The sequence below is a fragment of the Kryptolebias marmoratus genome, linkage group LG21 (assembly GCF_001649575.2).
Source record: "Kryptolebias marmoratus isolate JLee-2015 linkage group LG21, ASM164957v2, whole genome shotgun sequence".
In the NCBI taxonomy this organism is placed as follows: Eukaryota; Metazoa; Chordata; class Actinopteri; order Cyprinodontiformes; family Rivulidae; genus Kryptolebias; species Kryptolebias marmoratus.
This window is the reverse complement of record NC_051450.1, coordinates 12,691,549-12,711,713: the sequence shown is the minus strand read 5'-3', so window position 1 is coordinate 12,711,713 and position 20,165 is coordinate 12,691,549. Positions and strand designations below refer to the sequence as shown.

General features: G+C 39.0%; 2 protein-coding genes across 4 annotated transcripts in view; both read right to left on the bottom strand.

Annotated features, from left to right (window-relative positions):
• Positions 1 to 1,207: 1,207 nt before the first annotated feature.
• Positions 1,208 to 5,900, bottom strand: cdv3 (carnitine deficiency-associated gene expressed in ventricle 3). 2 transcript variants are annotated; one of them, XM_017406301.3, is made up of 5 exons: positions 5,514 to 5,900; positions 4,835 to 4,911; positions 3,496 to 3,650; positions 3,150 to 3,312; positions 1,208 to 3,055 (listed from the first exon to the last, which is right to left on the bottom strand). In XM_017406301.3, exons 1-5 carry the CDS (start codon positions 5,637 to 5,639, stop codon positions 2,929 to 2,931), a joined length of 648 nt encoding a protein of 215 aa, XP_017261790.1. In that variant the 5' UTR covers positions 5,640 to 5,900; the 3' UTR covers positions 1,208 to 2,928. The 2 variants fall into 2 exon arrangements, with proteins under 2 accessions (XP_017261790.1, XP_017261789.1); XM_017406300.3 differs by having other exon boundaries at positions 5,454 to 5,899.
• Positions 5,901 to 7,048: 1,148 nt separating this feature from the next.
• The window catches only part of tmem108 (transmembrane protein 108), a 47,652-nt gene continuing 34,535 nt past the window's right edge, over positions 7,049 to 20,165 (bottom strand). For both annotated transcript variants that reach the window (XM_037973249.1, XM_017406290.3), the window contains 3 exons: positions 12,786 to 13,982; positions 12,180 to 12,331; positions 7,049 to 9,521 (listed from right to left, as the gene is read on the bottom strand). In XM_037973249.1, coding sequence (XP_037829177.1) covers positions 9,405 to 9,521; positions 12,180 to 12,331; positions 12,786 to 13,982 — 1,466 coding nt within the window. In that variant the 3' untranslated portion in view covers positions 7,049 to 9,404. The remainder of the gene's footprint in view (positions 9,522 to 12,179; positions 12,332 to 12,785; positions 13,983 to 20,165) is intronic.

Here is a 20,165-nt window from a genome sequence, read left to right as displayed (position 1 = left end):
ACAAATGAAACAGACAAATACTATTAGGGAAAATGTAAGCTAATATTCGGTTGTTTAAAACTAGCGCCATTTTGACGATACGTTGGTTCACGAACAGCCGCTAATTAATCGTGCTTCCCCGCTTTGTATCAACATAAAACAATATTTAAGTGGTTTATCGGTAAAAATAACATCTGAACATACAGAGAACCAAAAGCTAGTTAAAAACAGAACCGACAGAATTACTCGGAAGAAAAATGTATCTGAAAAGTACTTTTCAAGTTTTAAATCGTTTACCAACCGGAATTTAATGGTGCGTTTCATTTGAATTCGGAAGTCGGTAATTCTGACTTTCAAGTTGGAAAAAAATATATTTACACTTATGTCAGGTTTTATTGTAACAAATCAGTCACAGACATAGTTCTTTATGAGCTCTGCCTACGAGCATGTGGCTACAATCGCTTATATTGCTACTGCAGTTAATATGAATCTAAAAATGACAAATCCAACAAATGTTTTAGTTGTTTAAACGTCGTTTTCATATGGAGCATCTGATTTCCGAGGTAAACGGAACGCAGCATATGTTCGCTTTTTTTTCTCTCCAAACTTTATTTTGAACACTCATTGACACAGAGTACAAATTAACAATTAAGCCTCACTTTTTGCACCAACTCAGGCAAAACTGATTTACAGTTGAATGTAAATCAGTTAAAGAAACAGACTGATGTCAAAGATGATTGTTGCTCTTATAAAATTTGTTTAAAAATGTTTGTACTTTATAAAGATTTAGGTTTTAAGACCATTTTTTAATTAAAGATTGATGGATTTGTGTTTAAAGGCCTGTAACTTACATCAGAAAAAGGCTGATGGATCAGTAATCCAAACTGTTGAAAATGTGGCCTTCATTAAAATAAAGAAAGCTTTATACCCTACAGCCAGAATATTAGTTGATCTAAAATCAAATTAATCATCCATGTTTTTGAGAGACTAAGGGTAAGAGAGTGTGTAGGAATTAATCAAATACAGGATTTTATTTGGATTCTTCTCAGGAAAAGGCAGAAAACTAAAGAAGCATATTTCATAGAGACCTGTTATCAATCTTGACTTTTGACAAATTTTAAGAAATAAGTCATCACAGTGAGAAAATTTTATTTTATTTGTTAATATGCTAGGTATAAGATCATTTGATTCTTTTTTTCCTCAAAAGAGACGGAACTTTAATTTATTCATCATTTGTGCAAAGAGACAAGAGGAAAAGAAAGGAATACCCACTCTGATAAAATGAGACCACAGAGGAATTAGAGATGTTTTTCTTTTTTTTTTGTGAGAGGAACAGATACAAGGTTCGAGTTCACATACGGACAAAAACTTTTCTGGAAAAGGACACTGTAGAAAACCCAGTTTCCATCTCAACTAAATTCACAATTGCCTCAGGTTAGAGTCCTCTCTTCTTTTTAAAAGCACAGATATGATCTACTTCCACCAAATGTGTTTCAAAGGGGATCTCTGACAATGCCATGGGAAGAACATACAAAGTACAGAAATCCAGCTCTTCACTTTTCCAAACAGATTTTTTCTTACAGTAAACACTCATTGTATTTAGCACTCAGTTTGGTGGCTGTATGCATAAACCAGAAACTTACTGCAGAGCCAGTTACACGTTTCCCGTTCAATAGAACTTCGATAAAGGCTGAGAGTGGGATTGCTTCGGAGGAAAAAAACTCGACAATGAAAAGTCTTAAAACAAGGGGTTCTAATGACCACTTCTCAGCAAACTGTAAAAGTTCTGAACTCAAATTGGGAAAATAACCACAACAAATGCGTTTAAGTGGTCCCCCCACACACATCACTTCAATATTTATGACTATTTGATGTCGAATCCATGTAAAGCTTTTGTTTAGCAAAAGAAAATGGTACCAGATTAGAAAGAAGCTTTGATTATTACTGTTCAATGTTTGAAAAAAAAAAAAAAAAAAAAATTCAACCAAACAGCGGATATGAAAAAGTTAGTAGCTGTAATCATCAAGCAAACTACAACAAAACTACATTCCTGCTTAAAAATCTTTTCTTTTCTTCTGAAAGATGTTTCTCTCTTTTTCACAAAGTGGCGAGATCCAGATGCAGGCACCGGCCTATCAGACAACACTTTAGATGACAGTATCTCCATGAGTAAGGCCACTTTATGTAGTAAATTCTAAATGACAAACACAACCTATCGCTTCCTGTTCGTAGATTTTTGCAGAGTGTCATCATCAGCATATGAATGAAAACCAACGCTTCAAGTTCCTAAATTAAAGAGCCTGAAGGCCAACTTGTATGTGGAGAGGTTGGCTGTAGTCCCCTTTTACCACCGCAGCAAAACAAGAAAAGCTCAGTCCACGTTGTCACCACCAGCTATGCTGCTATGGTAGAACCCCCCCTCCCCCCACCTGAAGCATCAACCACACACCTCCAATAACCACGTGTGATTGGGTTGTAGCAATCTTGCAAAAAAAAAAAAAAAAAAGATATTTTCACAGAAGTTTGTAAAATCGTCTCGCCTAAAGTCGTCTTTGATCCTCTGTGGCTTTGTCGAAGCAAGTTGAAGTCCAGAGAGAAGTTGTGCCACAACTGCTGCTCTGAGTACAGTCCACAAAGGACAACTACGCCTCCCTTTGTTGCTGCTGCAGCATCGTATGTTTGGGTTTTCTTTTGCTTATTTTGTCAGCCCCTTCAGATGCAGTCCTTTCGTTTCGCTGACTAAATGCGTTGTGATATTTAAAGGGAGTGTCACTGCAGGGGGTCTTGTGGATGATTGAGTGCGTGGGTGTGTGTGTGTGTGTGTGTGTGAGAGATGATGGTGGCAGGAGGAGCTCTGTTAGACTGCAGTCCACACAGCTGGAGTTCAGCTTCCTTAAATGGGCTGAGCAGGACCGTGCTGGAGGGGCCAGGGGACGGAGGGAAGCCGCTCTACTTGTCCCCCAGAATGGCGTACTGGTTGTCGAGTTGCAAGTGCTGCATGGAGGCGCCGCTGGTTTCCTCTCGCCCGCGATTCTTGTGTTTCACTACCTCAAAGGTTTTCTCCATTTCTCGGTCTCTGAAACCCAAACAGGAGCTGCGTCAGTCAGACTGCAACAAGGTAGATCTCACCAGTGTGTCAAGCAAACTACATTCACAGGACTTCGGCTTACTTGCGCGTCTCGACATGCTTGGCGGTGGACAGTAAGGAGGGGAACTGTGAGTCACTATAGATCTCAGGGGGACCCTGGCTGGGGCCTCGTCTACTGGGGGTAAGTCGAGCTCCAGGAGGTCGATACACACCAGCAGGCTTCACCTCCGGCACCTCAACTTCCTCTGTGCACCAATTAGACAAAAAGATGTTATGATGAATTTGTCCAAAACCAAAAAACCTGCATGTAGTTATTTTCCTAATAATTCTTATAATCAACTAATTTTTTTTTTCCTTTCTTTAAAAGGGCAAAGCAAACCCAAAAAGATGATGTTATTTCAACCGAGTACAGAATACAGGTTACTCACCTACAGGTGCAGCAGGAGGAGGAGCAGCAGCGGCACCACCTCCACCACCACCAGACTTGTTCCAGGGACCAGATATTTTGTCTCCACCAACCACAATGATCTCTCCATCCTCCCCTACCTCCTCCTTCTCATATTCCTCTTCCTCCTTTTCATCACTGCAAACGACAAGTTTAAAATTGATTTTTGTTTTAAGTAATAGCATAAATAAAGAGATCCAGTGCAAATATCATAACTGCCGTGCACTCTGCGACAAATCAATAACAATGCAATCAGCTGCTTTTTTTTTTATATCTGGGCATGCTCGACCACTGCGTTGGGTTTCAGCTGGTAACAATAACCATCTAACAGATGCTTTTTGTTAACGCTCTCGCTCCTGTTCTGAAATTTAGATGGATTCCCACATGACCTCAAAACTCTACAAACGTCAGGCTGGGGCTCCTCAGTCCCAGAGTGGACATTTTAAGAAAAGCAAAAACCAAAACTACAAAAACTACAGGTTTCAGCTGGAGTCTAAGTTGAAGGAGCTCGAAGAGACTCAGAACTGCTACAACCGTGATGTAGCCAGGCTGCAGGTAGAGGGAAAACAATGAGAGGAACAGGTACAGGTTGGCTGGGTAGAAAAAATAAACATAAATAAATAAATTTTCAGTACTGTGGTAGTTTTCTTCTGTAACCATGAAAGTTTAATTTCTTAACAATATCATGCCGTTCTTCTTTGGTTTTTTTTTTGTCTCTACACTCGTTATAAAACAAGAAAATAACCAATTCCTACAGATGTTTTCACTTTATTTTGATGTCAGTTCATTTCCAGGTGGCCTCCATTTGTGCAATTTGTCTTTCCAGATTATTTCCTGTTTGCATTCATGGAAAAAGTTTTTATCATTCACAAACATTCAGGACATTTAATACTGATGCTTTACCCCTAAATCTGCATCTTAATCGTTTATTTCTCTTGACATTATATGGAGAGATGTTGAATCTTGTAGATATTTTATGAGTTCTTTGAATAGTATTTCCTAATTAATGTAGTTTATTTTGAAAGGGTTATAAAGTGAAAACTATGATCAAGGGTGAGCTCAGTTTTACTGTCAGAATACTGTGTATGCACCCCCCTTCTCTATATCCACTGAACATAAAGAAATGTAAAAATCCCCAGCTGGGAGAATTACCAGCAAGCAGAGACATTTTAAGAGTGTTTCTGATTAAAATGCCCATCACTACCACCTGCACCTCATTACATTCCCTATTTCATCTGCTAAAACTAAACCAAACCATTATGATAAGTTTAATAGATGCTACAGAAAACTAATTTCCTTATGGAAACTAGCTGCAGTCCTACCTTATCTGCAGCGCCTGGAGTCGAAGCCCACTGTAGTCCACTTCTTTGTGTTCGAACTCCTTCCACTCCTCGTCCTCCTAGAAAGTGAGATTTTTAACCCCACGCACATTACAGTAACACATCACAACAGCCGGCTGAAATTTGACTGTGCAACAAGGAAGGAAATACATTTGCATCCAAGAGAATCTTGGCAAAAATAGTTGCACATATCTCAACATTTTCATGTGACAACTTACATTTAATCCCAAAAGAGAGCTTAGTCCTCTTATAATCAAGTTGTGATAAAATGATAAAAGAACAGATTTGCAGTTATCATTTAAATGGATAACCACAATACAAATAGAGCAGTGTGTCTAAAATCTGATTCAGAACCTGAATCAGAGCATAAAATGGGTGTCGTGCTAATTTTCGTGCCCTGACTCAAATGTGCTACTGGTAACCATATGTTAGCTTGGAACCGGCATTTTATCTCATGTCCAAATATACTACTTTCATGGCGTTTATTTCTTATAAAGCCACAAACTTAGAGCTATTAACACGCATAGATTTAAACCTATAAACGAAATCTAACACGACGCCGCTACGAAGCAAAAAAAGTTACCAAAGTAGAATTGGTTACCTTTTCAACTTGAGCGTCCTGGTTTTCGTTTTTCGTGGATTTTTCCTTTTCTTTCTTTACCTTTTTCACCACAGCCGACGTGGTGGAGCCGGCGACGGGCTCCTTCCCCTTAACTTTCTCTTTCTTCTTCTTTTTATCCCTCTTGGCAAAGAAATCGTCCAGACTCTTCTCTGCTGGTTCCGCCATTTTCAACGAGCGACGTTAACGAGGGTTAGTCAGCTAACTCGAGCAATGACAAATGCGAAAATCCGCTGACGAAAAGTGAGGACAGCTGCTGAAGCGACCGGAAGAAATTAAATTACCTCTTCCTCTGACAGTTTAACTTTTGTTGGAGCCTAATATTAAAGCGTACGCCCTAGTTTCCCGTCTGAATCGCTGGCTACCCTGTCAACCATGCCATGCAGGGGATATTTGACAAACCTGTACCGTCACCCGGAAGCACTTCGACTCGGAACCGGAATTGTTAGTAGTTACGAGTCCTTACCACTTTCCTCCTTTCAGAATAAAAGTATTTACTTTTAAAAAAGACGATTCAGAATTATTTTTTGAATTGACCATTCAAACCATTCAAATTGACAAAATAGGAGTTCTACGAAGTTTTATTTCAGGAACAGGGAAATGATAGGAATCACAGAGTGGTTTCAGATTTCTTTGACACTAAAACTGATTTTATTGTCATTAATCAGTGTAAAATTTCAAAATTAAAAAAGCTCAAACATTTGGATGCCTATTATGGATTGACAACCTAAATTTAAGGCTCATCAGGTGTCCAAAACTAATTGCTTTCTTCTAATAAGATCTAATTTCTCAACTTTTATTAAAAGTATAACCAGACTTCAAACTAGTCCATAGGACACTGCCTTATGTACTGCACTGTTAAATAAACTTACAAATAAATAAAATTGATCTTAAAAGCATATTCAGGGATTTAATTTTGAATTAATACTATATTCCCAAGGTAAAATCCGTTTTGCTTTGCTATTCGAAGATCAATAACTCCTAGATACTATTTGGTTTATTGATAATGATTAATGACGTAGAACCAAAACACACAATGGTCTGCTCAAAAATTAAACAGGACACTCTTGTTAACAGGTTTAAACTTGAATCCAACTTTTAAAATTTGACTGAAAACAAATATTTTTCTTCCAAAAGGAGCAACATTTATAATTTTGTGAAGAAATAAATTTAGAAATACAGACATCAAGAAGAGAAGTTGGCTTTTATCAGTCTGAAGCAGGCCCACAAATCGTGAAGTAACATAAACGCCAAACTCAATCCTCTCCTCAGCAGTAAAGCTGTAAACAGATTATTTACCTGCCATCAGATTCCAGGAGACGGGGCTGACTTGAGCAAACGCAGCAGTCGTGCACAAAGAGAAAATTCCAGCTCTGCATCAATGGATGTGCTGCAGTCGGCAAGACTGTTAGAGCTGCTTTGTTACCTACAGTAAACCTACAAATATGAGGTCCAACTTTATCTGCGTGCAAAGTGCTCCATTAGAACTTCATGTCAAAATTCATCTGTAATTTGAGGAAAAAAATCTGCAAATTAAATCCACTTATTAGGAGAATAAATTCGGCAAACACGGTCAGTGAAGGTTTTTTTTTTTCTTTGTTTTATTGCTCAGCAGTAAAAAGTACAGTGTATACTACGGTACAAAAAAATAACATCATGTTAAACACTGCTTCACTGAACATTTTGTCAAATATTCATGTTTTGAGCGTGCAAAATAACAAGCCCAGCAGTGAGCATCCAATGCAAGAGTTATTATTATGTTTAGCCGTGTCATTCAACAACAGAACGACGCTTCGCAGGAAAATCTTTAGCAACAACAGAGACAGGCAGCATTGATTATTGAATTAAATTGCAGCAATGTAAAGTGAAACATAATAGTAGGACCACAGGTTCAGTAATGAAACAAAATATTCAATCACTTTTTACTTCTTTTTAATTATTTATTTTCTTAAATCAAACCACCTCTGCATGTGCTCACAGTAAATATTCAACACACATTATTAGCCTCAGTGTTTTATTGGTCATTACAGTCTAACACAGCGACTAGTTCACAATCATTCAACACGTCCGCAAACACATTTATGGAGTGAGACAATTACAGTAGTGAGGTTGGTCCATTTGTCTCCTGCAGCGGTGAGAAACTCTCTCGCGCCGGGACACAACCAGAAGCCGCTCCACGACCGGGACAAATGACAGACGCACAATCAGAGGCACACACGAGAACACACGTAAAACGACAAACAGACCAAACTGAGCTGAGAGGGACACAACGTCCTGTTTAAGATTTGGTTAAGGGGACGAACGCACTAATCAGGCACTCACTGTTCCGTCTCTTTTTCTCTCTCTATCACACACACACACACACACGCGCACATATATAAAGGGCCAACATAAAGAATTAAGACATCTATGTGGTCCCTCCTCAGAGAAGCTGGTGACACAATCAGGGGGGAAATCATTTGAAATCAGTGACTTTTAAAGTCTCCACGATGTCCAAATATTCTGTAAAAATCAGTCAATATAATCTGGGCCTGTATTGATCAAACTACCTTATCAGTTTTACTTATTACTTCTTTTTTATCTACGTAATATAGTTTTATCAAAAAAGAAAAGCACTCAAAGCATTGGAATATATGTCAGCTTTTCTTTCTTTTTTTTTTCAAATCTCAAAAAATAAAAAGGAACAACCTCATTATTTATTTGCATTTCTTACCATCATTCATTAAATCCTTATGTTTTTGTAAATGCCTAATAATTCCAGAACAGCACTGTATGTTTTATTTGACATTTTATTTCACACATTTATTTTATATATAGATTTTTGTGCATGACCCAGTTTAGAAAATATAAATCTAATATTACAAAATAAAGTATTACACATCATTTCGTTTTTATCCTTTATAATATGAAACATCCCAGTTTACTGAAAGAAATTTGTCCGTTTAAAAGCTAAAAACCCACATTTTTACAGAATAATATTTATAACCAATGGAAAATTATATAAATCGTTCATAAAACAGTGGGGCAAATTTAAGATAAATCTACGTCTGATTGTTTCTGCTCCCAGCATACAGGTGAAAGAATCATCTAAGAGTCAATTGTAAAGGAATAGTTCTGATCTTTTACTGTGCGATTCTGTAAAAATGATATGAACAATCAATATCTTACCTGCTGTAGATAGGTGGCCCTGCTTGGATTAGCTGTTTGCTCGTTAATCTGGTCAGAATTAAACTATTTCTCCAAACTGAGGTTGTTCAAAGAGTTATCTACAGCAGGTAAGATGCTATTTTTTTCCACAGATCCCCCCTCGATAGATTTGAACGATCTCTTTTAAAGATTAACTCTTTATCTAACTTTATTTTTAGGCAACAGTTCAAACTTGGCATATTTTTGGGACACTTTTAATCAATATTTCCTGTAAGTCTGACAAACACAGGCCCCGATTTCACAAAAAAATAAAATAAAATAAAATAAAAAATTTGCACGCATCTCTGTTTCCCCCCACCATAAACATGTAGGTGCTATATTCAAGTTCAACAGGCTTTTTGTATTTTGGGATTGATTTGAAAAGAAAAACAAATAATACAAAGGGTTTAAGGGTTTTATAGCACTCTTTTTTTCTCTCTCTCTAAAGCAGATTTCATGTGGCAACGTCCACAGTGCAATTACTATTAAGCCACTGTAATGCAACAAAACCCACATATACTCTGTTTTATATAAAGACAATAGAAACCTTTATCACAATTAAGCCTTTTGTAGAAAATGTACATCAGAAAAATATGCAGGTGCATCCTCGTTGTAAATAATGTCTGTTTTGACGCCGCTCTTGGTTCGGGTTGTGTTTGGAATATACAGTATAAAGTCAAAGTCTCTGAATATTTACCACGCGTCTGTAAGACCACAGGAGGTGGGGGTGGAGGAGGACGATCTGTCTCATATGACAGAGGCTTTGTCTCTGTTGATGAAGAGGGTCTCCTGGCAGAACGGATTAACCAGGACTACGCTGCTGCCGCTGTAGTCTCCGTTGGGGGGTAGACAGGTTTCAAGCTCCTGCAGATACACACACACACACACACACACACACACACACACAGGGGTAAAAAAAAGAGAGAAAAGGAAAATCAGTGCACGTGTCTGAATTACACTTTGGAGCTCAACGTTAGGATAAGCTGCAGTCGTTTATCTACTCTACAAGCTAAGAGAAGACAGGAAGAGAGCGTTTTTAATTAGATGGGGGGGAGGGGGTAAAATCTAACAAAAGTGGATGAGCAGAAAAACAAAAGAAAGATGAAGGGAAAAATGTAAAAGCTTTCCAAGTGGGGTAAAAAAAAGAGAGATGACTCAGAAGAAAGCAGCAGCAGAGGTGAGGGAGGGAGAGAGGGGACTGATGGTGAGTCAGCGATAATGAAGTGGTGCTGCGAGGAGGGAGGTGTGAAATTAAAAAAAAAAACCAAAATGATTTGTTTTACAGCAGGAATGAGGCTGTTTCATCAGCGAGGTCTATTCTAACCAACGCCCTCGTTTGGATTTACGAACAGGCCTCCCACAGAGCGCCGTCATTTCCCTACAACACCGGGGGAAGCTACATTATGGTTCTGCTCTACAGAGACGGGTGGGAGAAAAACACCTGAGAGTCACCAAGGGCATCCTATACATGATCCAACCTCATCTTCTCTCTCCTGAAACCTCCTCAGGCAGCAAAGGGACGCAGAACGGGCAAATTTAAATATATTTACAAACATGAAATGAAGCAAGAAGTAGAAAAAAAGACAATTAAAGAAAAAACAAAAACATGCAAACAGAACAAACAGAAAAAAGGATTGTCGATTGAAAACTTTATACTGATGTTATACTCTCTTATTCCACCAGATGGCGCTGTAATGCACCAAAAACTAAGCCTTAGCTCAAGGTGAGAGTGGGAATCTTCAGCCTAAGAGATATGATTCATGTATTCCTCAAAATAAAACCAAAATATGAAAAAAATCATCATATAGTTGTTATTTTATAATGAAAAAAGGTAAAAAATGATAAAGCTTATTCTAACAAGAAGCTCAGTTATTCAAGATAAATTCTCAGCAGCCAAAGAATTAAAATCCCCTAAAAAACATTATACAGACAAAAGGAAATGTGCAAACATCTATATCCAATTTGCAACAATTCCATTAAGTATTTACACGTTTCATGTTGCACAAGCATTAATAAAATAATAAACAGAGTGATTTTATATCATGTAGCTCAATGATCCGAAACACAAACAATAAAACAGAATTAGATTTTTAAAAGTGACATAAACTCTGAATACTCTTCATAAAGGCAAAACATCACTATTAGGTTGAACAGTTTTATTAATTCAGAGAAGAACATAACATTGATAAGCATGATTCTGTATATTTACCAAAAACAAACTATAGGGGAAAAAAAGGACTGATACAGTTTTTGTAAAACAGATTATGCAGCATGAATAAAAGTGTGAGGAAAAATAAATATTTGTGTGATGTGAATCAGCTTTTTTCTTAAATCAGGTATCATTTATGTGAAGAAGAATGACAGAAACCGCATAACTACCACCAGTATCTGACATGGTACACTACTTTTGGGAGTAAAACTTCAGTTTATTTGTCTGAGTCTTTGGTGGGGGGCTGTTTGTGTGACCTCCAACCTAAATGACCTGGTTCTGTTTTCAGAAGACTATTGAACAGTCGCAGATCTCTTCAGAGCGATGCGATTCTACGGTGCAAAGTTTCGTGTTGTTTAGTTTTGTTTGTGGATGTGGACGAGGAAACAGAAGTAAACAACATCGTGAGTGAAACAAGGATTTAGGGACCGTCTACAAATTGTAACATCTGGCTGTAATATTCAGTAACATAAATATTATTTTCTGTTGTTCCACCTAAATGACTTTTATGAATCAAACATTTATCTCTCCTGTTAGTGTTATTCCAAAAGGTAATTTAGAAACATGCCCGCTGGTATCATTTTAGAGAATTTTTATCTCCATATTAGTTTATTTCCAGTTCCTACGAGCTCATCTGTCTCAGAGTACAATTTGTCGTGATTCAGATTAAACTGCAGCTTATTGTCTTCTGTTCTGCTGGTTTTTTATTTCAGCTGAATACTTATGCGCACACCACTTTTTAGTTTTATATTTTTTGTAATGATTTAAAGCTAGATTTTCCCCAATTATTAATCTCAAATATTTTTTTCTAGAATTATTAAAAATCAAAATACAAATCCAATTAAGTTTGAGGTTGTAAATCAACAAAACAGAAAAAAATTACAAAGAGGAGGCAAATACGTTTGCAACCCATAAAATAAACACTGACAAGAAAGTGATAAAGCAACATAATATATATTAATAACACAAATAATACGGTTTTACCAGATTAATATAAAACTTGTCTGAATTTTAATTGAAGAAAATATTCAGTATTTAAACCTGTTTAAGAATCATTGCTTCCTGCAGGATTTTTTTTTTCCTTGTTTCTCAAAAAAAAACGAGGCTATAATTGCAGTGCCATTCATGCTCGTGTTCGCCGCAGCGGGCCTCGAGGCTTGCTGACGGAGGAGGATGGACCTGGATCCTCTTTGTTGTTTGCATACTCATTAACAGCATTCTGCTGACTGACACTGAAACAAGTAAACGTCCTGCCACTTCAGACTGCGTAGTGCTGAGCGCTGATAGAGTCGTGGTGTGTCAGTAGTTTGTACCTCGCTCTCCAGAGTGTGAATCTCTCGGGGAAGCTCCACAGCGTGTCTGCTGAAGTAGTCCATCGTGATGGCGTTGTTCCAGTAGCTGAGGTTGTTCTCCTGACTCGTCGACTTCTTCTTCCTCCTCATGCAGAGCACGGTCAACAGCACAGCTACAGGAGGAGAGCGAAAACATGGCTTAGTGCTCAAATTTGAAGCTGATCAGGTAGAAGCTGGCATGTTTTTAATTAAAACACAAGAAGAATCCACTCTGGAATATAGTCAGATTGATCCAGGATGTACTTCTGACCCAAACTGTTATAAACAGGAATCAATAAAGGAGAATTTATCAAGAACAAAGGAACTGGAATTAGAAGAGATTAGAAATAATCTACATGATTTATTCTTTCAATAGAAAAAACAAAACCTTAACTTAATGGAAATTAATTAAAACATAATAAAAAAATACAAACGGATGAACAAGAAAAGGCAACAGATCCTGCATTTCTTCCTAAAGGACGTCCAAACTTTATGGAATAAAACAAAATCTTCAAATCCAGAACTACTTCTATAAAAAATAAAGTTTTGACCGAATTTTGGGGTTTTCACTTCTTAGACTTTACTTACAAATGCAGGACACAGGCACACTGATAGCCAGCACGATCCACACGATGTCCATCTTGGTCAAGCAGATGTCTCCTTGGGGTGGCAAGCAGTTGACGGTGGAGCACGAGTTGTTCCCGGCTGGCTGGGGGTCGTTGGTTGTGGCGGGGACCTGCACGTTGGGCAAGTTCCCGCTGGCTGTGGAGTGGGTCTCTGAGCTGTTCCCCTGAGCTGACGTCTCCTCGGCTGAGCTGCTGTTGGGGAGCAGCTCTGTAGGAGTCGTCACGTTCTCCTCTGGTGGGTTGGTTGTGTTGTTACCTAAAGCAACCAGATCCTCGTCGGTGGTGGCAGCTGTGTGGTTGATTGTTGAATTCTCGGTTTTGGGGCCTGGCTCAGTGGACCAGGCTGTGTTGGGCACAGTGGAAGTTGCATTTTGGATTGGGCTTGAAACTGGCGTGACAGGCCCATTCCTTGGCTCTATTAGCAACTGAGCGGTGGGGGTTTCGTTTCCAGCGTGCGCCTCCCGCAAAGTGATGGTGTGGTGCGCAGGCAGCTCTGGGGATCCTACAGCCTGGTCCCTGAGTTTCAGGCCTCGTGCAGAATCGCCTGAAGAGGAGGAGCGGGCAGCCAGAGAAGAGGGCTGCAGCTGTGGAAGATACTGCTGCCTGGGGTCGTTGGGTTCCCCCATACTCAGCTTCTGAGGCTTTCTGTGGTCTGCAGCGACTGCATCCTTTCCGCCTGATTCAGGGTTGGACATCCCAGCCAGGGGGTTTGGAGCCCCTCTAGCAGCAGACTCTGCATTGACATTTGGCAAAACTGTGCTGGAAAACCTAGGTCTGCTGCTGGTCTGGTTAGTGCCAGCAACTGGATTTTGATCTTGAGGTACCCTGACAAATTTGTGAATGGGGCCTTGATTTACAATACCAGATCCGGGCCCCTGGGGTTGAGTCACATGGCTATCAGTGCTCACAGTGTTTGGGGTGACAGTAATGGGACTTGTGTAAGGTAGGAGACCAGCATTAGGAAGGATGATGTTTGATGGATGTGGGCTTTTGGATGACCATTCCCCACTGCTGGACCCTTCCTGATGCACCTCGGGTGAAGAGAGGAGGCTGCTGTGGGTGGCTGCCATGGAGACAGAGTCCTGGGATGTCTGGCTGAGGTACAGCTTCTGTGCTGACATCACCAATCCTACTGGAAGTGCTAAAACTGCCAGAACACCTAAAGAAAAAAAAATAAAGACATGATAATTACTGGGATATGATATTAAAAAACATAAACATTAAAAATCCGCTCTGGTAAGTCTGAAAGAATCTGCTTTGTTCTTGTCCTTAGACAGCGGAAAATTTGCCTTTTTTGACTCTTTTGGACCTCAGCACAGCTTTTGATACAACTGATCGTGGTATTTTCTTCTGAATCGCCTTTGAGACCAGATGCAGGGTCCTTCAGTGGTTCATTTTCAATTTAACAAACAGATCTTCGCTGTAGAAATGGGACGTCCTAAACAGCCCTTGTCAGCTGTGGAATACCTCGAGTGTTTGTCTTGGGCCCAATTTTGTTCACATTGTATAGGTTTCCATTGGGAATACAACACTTCATTTCACCGTTATGCAGATGACACACAAATCTCTATGCTCTTGAAACCTGAAAACTACTTATCTATCATACAATCTTAAACTGTACTGAAGAGGTGAAATGCTTCAAACACCTGATGGCCCTTTAAACACTTCAGTAGACTTAACCACATTATGTGATCTTCAGGCCCATGCAAGAAACAGGGGTCATTTTTAACTGTAATCTGAAATTTGATAAACATATCAACTCCGTATTAAAGAGTTGCAGTGCTTTATAAATAATTTATTCAATATGACTCCCAAGGTTCAATAAATCGTGGATCCTTTCTTGGAAACGCAGATTTTCATCAGGTCCAGACAAAATGTAAATTTATCTCAAGCATGGAGTTTTGCACAAGAGTTGCAGTGCATCAGCTAACGCTGGCCCCCGAGGTGTCTGAAAGACTCATAAAGCGTCGTCTTGAATTCATTAGGACTCTCAGCATTTAATCAGCTGAACTGCGGAGTCGCTCACCTGGTTTAATTAAATTCAGTTATGAACAACATTATTCATGAGACGAGCTTCATTGTGTGAACCTGTGCATGTGTGAGGTGACAGCGGGAATCGAGAGCCTGTTTGGATGCAGAAAGCAAACAAAGCAGCAACGTTTTCTTTGAACTGCGCGGAAAAGCCTCAGAAAGCACGTAGAGCTCCTCAAACACGACACAGGGCTTTTGATTTATATGCTCCAAGCACTGGAAAAAAGAAACAATTTGCCATATTTTAAAAATCCTTCAACGTGTATGAGTGCAACACCTACGCTCATTTGAGTCTTACCAATAGCCTCTTCTTGCTCTAAAACCTAACACGAATTGCTATCCGACTTGGTAAAATTACCTTTTAAAGACTGACTCATACTTCTTACACCAATCTTTGTGTCAACGTGGCCTACTTAACATGCTAAAACCATCCGACAGATTCGCTTTCTCAGGATCAATCCTATAAAGAGGCTGCGTAGTGACAAGCTATTAGCAGCTGCCTATGGGGATTATCGGTTCTCCCGTGTTATCCGGACAGCATGAAAGCCGTAGGAGGGAGGAGCGTGGAAGATCTTATTAATTTTTCGTCTGCTCTGATCGTTTATTGGCACTGTCGAACAGAGCTCATGAGACACAGTCGCACGCCTCCCACTGTGAGGGTTGATTTGAATTCACCTCATTCAACACCGCCACGTGGCAGCAGCACCCACAAAAATGACTTAAGAACATCAGAAAGAGTCTGAGATGTGGACCTGGCCCACAAACTGATTTGTTTGTATCTTGACTGGTCAGAGCTCTTTTGGTGTCCAAAGAGGAATTAATTAATACTTAGTGGGTGGTCGTAATGTTACGGCTGATTTGCGTATAACCTTGTTTCTAACACAATTTATAAACTGTAAAAACAGAATTTTGTAATTTGCAAATCATTTAAGTCCATAATTTATACCTAATACCTCAATGATTTTCACCAAAGCATTATGTCTGTTATTATTGCACTGCTGCCTGTAAGCCTGAAGAATCTGACCATTCAATGCCTCGTTTCCTGTTCATTGCTGACCCGCACAAACTAGCATTAGTTTTTATTAGGATGACTTGACATTTTTCCTTCATACAGGGTTTAAAATAATAAAAATATGATTGCCTAGTTTGGTTTACGAGTTTAATTTATTGTGTCAGAGGCCACTCCTGGCTTACTTGTAGGTATATTTTAAAATAACTTTATTTTTCTAATCCAGCATGACTATCTTACATAAATCATTTTGAATCTAGACAAGTTTGTAAAATAACTCTTTAGGTGTTATTTAAAAAGATCAGGCTGGAATGGTTCTACTTTTTTTTTTCTGTCAAAACATCATAAACAACAATGAGCTGATCTCACTGAAGCCTGAAAAAGCATACTCTGTTCTGCCTTAATGCTCTGTTGTTGTCTGAAAAATAACAGAAATGCATCGGTGAGCCACAGTGCAGTTACTGGAAGGCATGGGTCTTTATTATGGCTGATAATACAAACCATCACTGCAACATATCAACATCCCGCTGCTATAACAGGAATACTTCCAAACAAATTCAATATTCCTTCTATCTACAGCTTTTTAAATGGATTCTCAATTTAAAAACTTGTCCACTTGTAAAGAGGTTTAAAATGGAATGCATAGCTGATTTGATCATTTTAACACCAGCCCGAACCTCCATCAGGACCAGGTTTTGGTCCCAATAAGGACAAAGTAGGTGATTATAGCAGAAACAGTTTTAGAAACTACAACACCAACTGCAGACACAAACACAACATGGATGAACGTGCTGCTTGGACTAATTAAAAGCCATATTTATTAGTTTTTTTTAATCAAAATGGCTCTGAAATAGACACAAATAGGAGTAAAATAAAAATATAAAAACACGAGCCACTGACCTGAATGTTCTGACCATCATTTCACCATAGCGCTCTATCAGTAACTATGGAAACCAAGTTTCCATTTTCAAAAGGAGCAGGGAAGAAGAGAGAAGAGGTGAGAGGATTAATCTGTTTGATATGTGGAACCAGAAGGGGGACAGAATATATAACCAAAAGCAGCAAAAGCAACAGTCGGAAATAGGGGGATCTAATTTCTACGCCACAGGAACCTTCATCCTTCCTGTGTGTTCACAAGGAGGTTTATAAACTCCCACAGCAGAAACTCGCAACAAACTCTGCTTTTGAATCATTTATCATATTCCTCAAACCACACAGACTTGCGGATGGAGGGTCAGGCCACTGTCTTCCATTTACCAGGTCTTTCACACATCTAATTGACAGAGCCAGTGACAAAGCTATTCCTGCAGGGGCAAACCACACAACCACTGCTGATTTATGATTCCTCATTCGCTCCTGACAGGATCCTTTGGGCAGGGGAACAGAACTGTAAAACCAAACTTAGGTGTTTGAGGCTCACATTGATCCTAGACAACGTTAATCACTTTAGGACAAACAAAGGATTTGTAGGATTTCACAATGAACTATTATGAACAATATGCAAAAAAGAGAAAATTATAAAAAGAGAAGCTAAGTGAGAGATATATGAAGATCTAAGATACCACAGATAACGTATGCTGCCTTAACATGAACAAGTACGACAAAGTGATGCTTACATAAATCGGACGTTAAAGGAGGTTTGTAAAATGTAGCCAAGTTTGAGTCATAATCACTTCCAAACCCTGGCTCTCACAAACGGGACAGTAAAGACAGAAAGAAAACCTAAACCAGCTCCTTCCACATACAAAGTTACGTTAGATCTGATCAGCCGAAAATGCTTTCAATATTCTGATTTGTCCTTGGTGATCAAAAGCTCTGCATAAATCATGAGTTTTAACTCTGATCTTCAGCCTGAATGCAGAATAATATTCATTTAGTGGAATCATATTTTATTAAAGATCGTATCTAAAATGTTAAAGGGGAGAAGCTGATTTTAAAGCTAGCCGGTGCTGACAATTGACCGCTCAAAATATCCACAAGACCTGAATGCAAAGTGAGAAATCGAGCCTATTAGTATTGTACAGGAGGCTGTGTTAGTTTTGATTAGAAGGTTTTACTTCAGAAGGATGCAACCACTTTAATAAAAGAAAGATTACAAGATTATAAGATTATTATTCACTCACATTAAAAATGTAGAAGATAAATGACTGTAAGCTCATAAAGATGTTAACAAGTTATTGTTTTAGCTCCTTAAACCAGTGGTTCCCAAACTTTTAACAAAATAACAGCTGCAGAAGCTGGTGACCCCTAAACGTTGCAATTTTAATTCACAAATTTAGCAAATAACCCAATTAAACAAGAGCATAATGACAATACAAACAGCTATAATACGTTTCTTAAATTCTTGTGTTTATTCTTTGTAATAATTATGGTGGAAATATTCCATTAGCAATTCGTTTACATTCAATTTGATTTCCAGAGATCATCATTTGATGTTTTATGACCCACAGAGGAGTCCTGACCCCAGCTTTAGGGAACCACTGCCTTAAACCACTGAAAACATCAAGAACAAAATACTGTGCAGAATTAATCAAAAGCACATGTTAGTCTAGTGAGAACTAAAACTAGACTAAAATAAACAGAGGTAAATAGTTCTTTACAGAAGCACCTACTGCCGTATGCTTCAAAAGACTGAGCCAGCCTTCATTTCTTTAAGTTTTCTTCCATTTCTTGTCATTTTTGTAAAGAGGTCTTAAGCGATACTCTTCCCTGGACATCAAAATGTTAGTAAGGTATGAGCTGCTTTTCAAAACATTTTCAGTTTAGTCCTACCTGATCGTTTTAAGGTTTTTAAAGTTTTCACAAAAATAAAGCACAAAATGACACATAGCTAAAAAGCTGTGAACCAGTGTTGTGCAAACACAAAGCCGACTACTAAGGATGAATGTACTGTATTTTAAAATGGATATTTAAATCGTTATTTTGCTTCCATACAGCTCATGTAAGCAAACGATTCGGGCGTTGTGTTCCTGTCAGTGCTGATCACAGCCTGAGCAGGTAAACACTGCTGCACAATAATCTGACGCAAGTGAGACTCAATGCAAATCAAACAACTTTCCATTACTATCAGAACCTTATTTTGGACCAACGTCATGGCCTCTTGTACTCTATAACTTGCAGTTAATACAAAAGAACTGCAACTCACATACATTTAGCTCTACAGAGTTTGCATTTTAGACACATTTTTGAGTGTTTTAGTTTGTTACATGCGTTAGTAGATCCTGTCGCAGACAACAGATAGTGTTTCCATCCAACTGTTTTGAAGTACAAATCTTTGCCTAGAAACTAATGATTACTTAAACGGCCATGCTCTAGTTTGTTGTATGGTGTCCAAAATGATGCAACACAAGGACAGGATTAACAAGAGAGATGACTGAAAAGACCCAAGAAGTAACCCGAGCTTCATGAACATCCATTATTGAACTGAAGGACTGTGAAAAATATGAGAAAAATGGATAAGAAAAGGGGGAAAACGGTGAGGTCGGATGGGGTGGGAAATGTGCCAAAGGGAGGCCAGAGGTGTGGTAACAGTGAGAGTGGTGTAGGTGTTTCATCAAGCTTGGACAAAAGCAGAAACAGGTTGGCTCAGGCAGAGGAACACAAAAGGGACATTCGAGGAGAAAAAGGTGTTAAAGCATACTTTAAAACATTTACTCTTGTCATCTGAACTGATCTTTTAAAGCAGAATTACCTTCCCGAGCATGTATGTTGGCTGCTTTTAGTTTGACATGGACCATCTTCAGTGGTGGAGCAAACAAGCGAGCAAAGAGCATGAATCTTTGCACATGGACAAACAAGCAAATTTCAATGGTGACATTGAGCCGAGGCTCCCTCTTTGTCCTTCCTAAACATGCTTTATGGGAAGGCAGCCGTTATCATACACCGACCAACCTGTCCCCCTGCTATCTCTATTACACAGCTGATCATCTAGGAATATCCATCCATTTTCTTTAGCCGCTCTTCCCTTCCAGGTCGCAGGGCAGCTGGTGTCTATCTCCAGCATTCATTGTATGAGCGGCGGGGTACACCTTGGACAGGTCGCAAGTCCATCCCCGGGCCACATCTAAGAATAGCATACACTAACATCAAAGAAATAAACAATGTCCAAGTGAAATTACTGTGAGATTACGCCCTCATTTATGTGACTAATGGCTTCAACTTGTTTTGCATTGTGCACTCGGAAGATGAATGGAGCACGGGGGGCAATTTATGCAAGAAACCTGCTGAATTAGATTATTTTGAATGCACGGGAAGCCGTTGACATTCATCGGAGTCCTCCATTGATGCTCTGTGGGACATCAA

Coding starts and splice junctions, on each gene's coding strand:
- cdv3 (XM_017406300.3), bottom strand. CDS start 5,639: ATGGCGGAACCAGCAGAGAAGAGTCTGGACGATTTCTTTGCCAAGAGG. Junction 4,912..5,453: donor AGGACGCTCAAGTTGAAAAG/GTAACCAATTCT, acceptor CTCACTTTCTAG/GAGGACGAGGAGTGGAAGGA. Junction 3,056..3,149: donor AAGCATGTCGAGACGCGCAA/GTAAGCCGAAGT, acceptor TTTGGGTTTCAG/AGACCGAGAAATGGAGAAAA.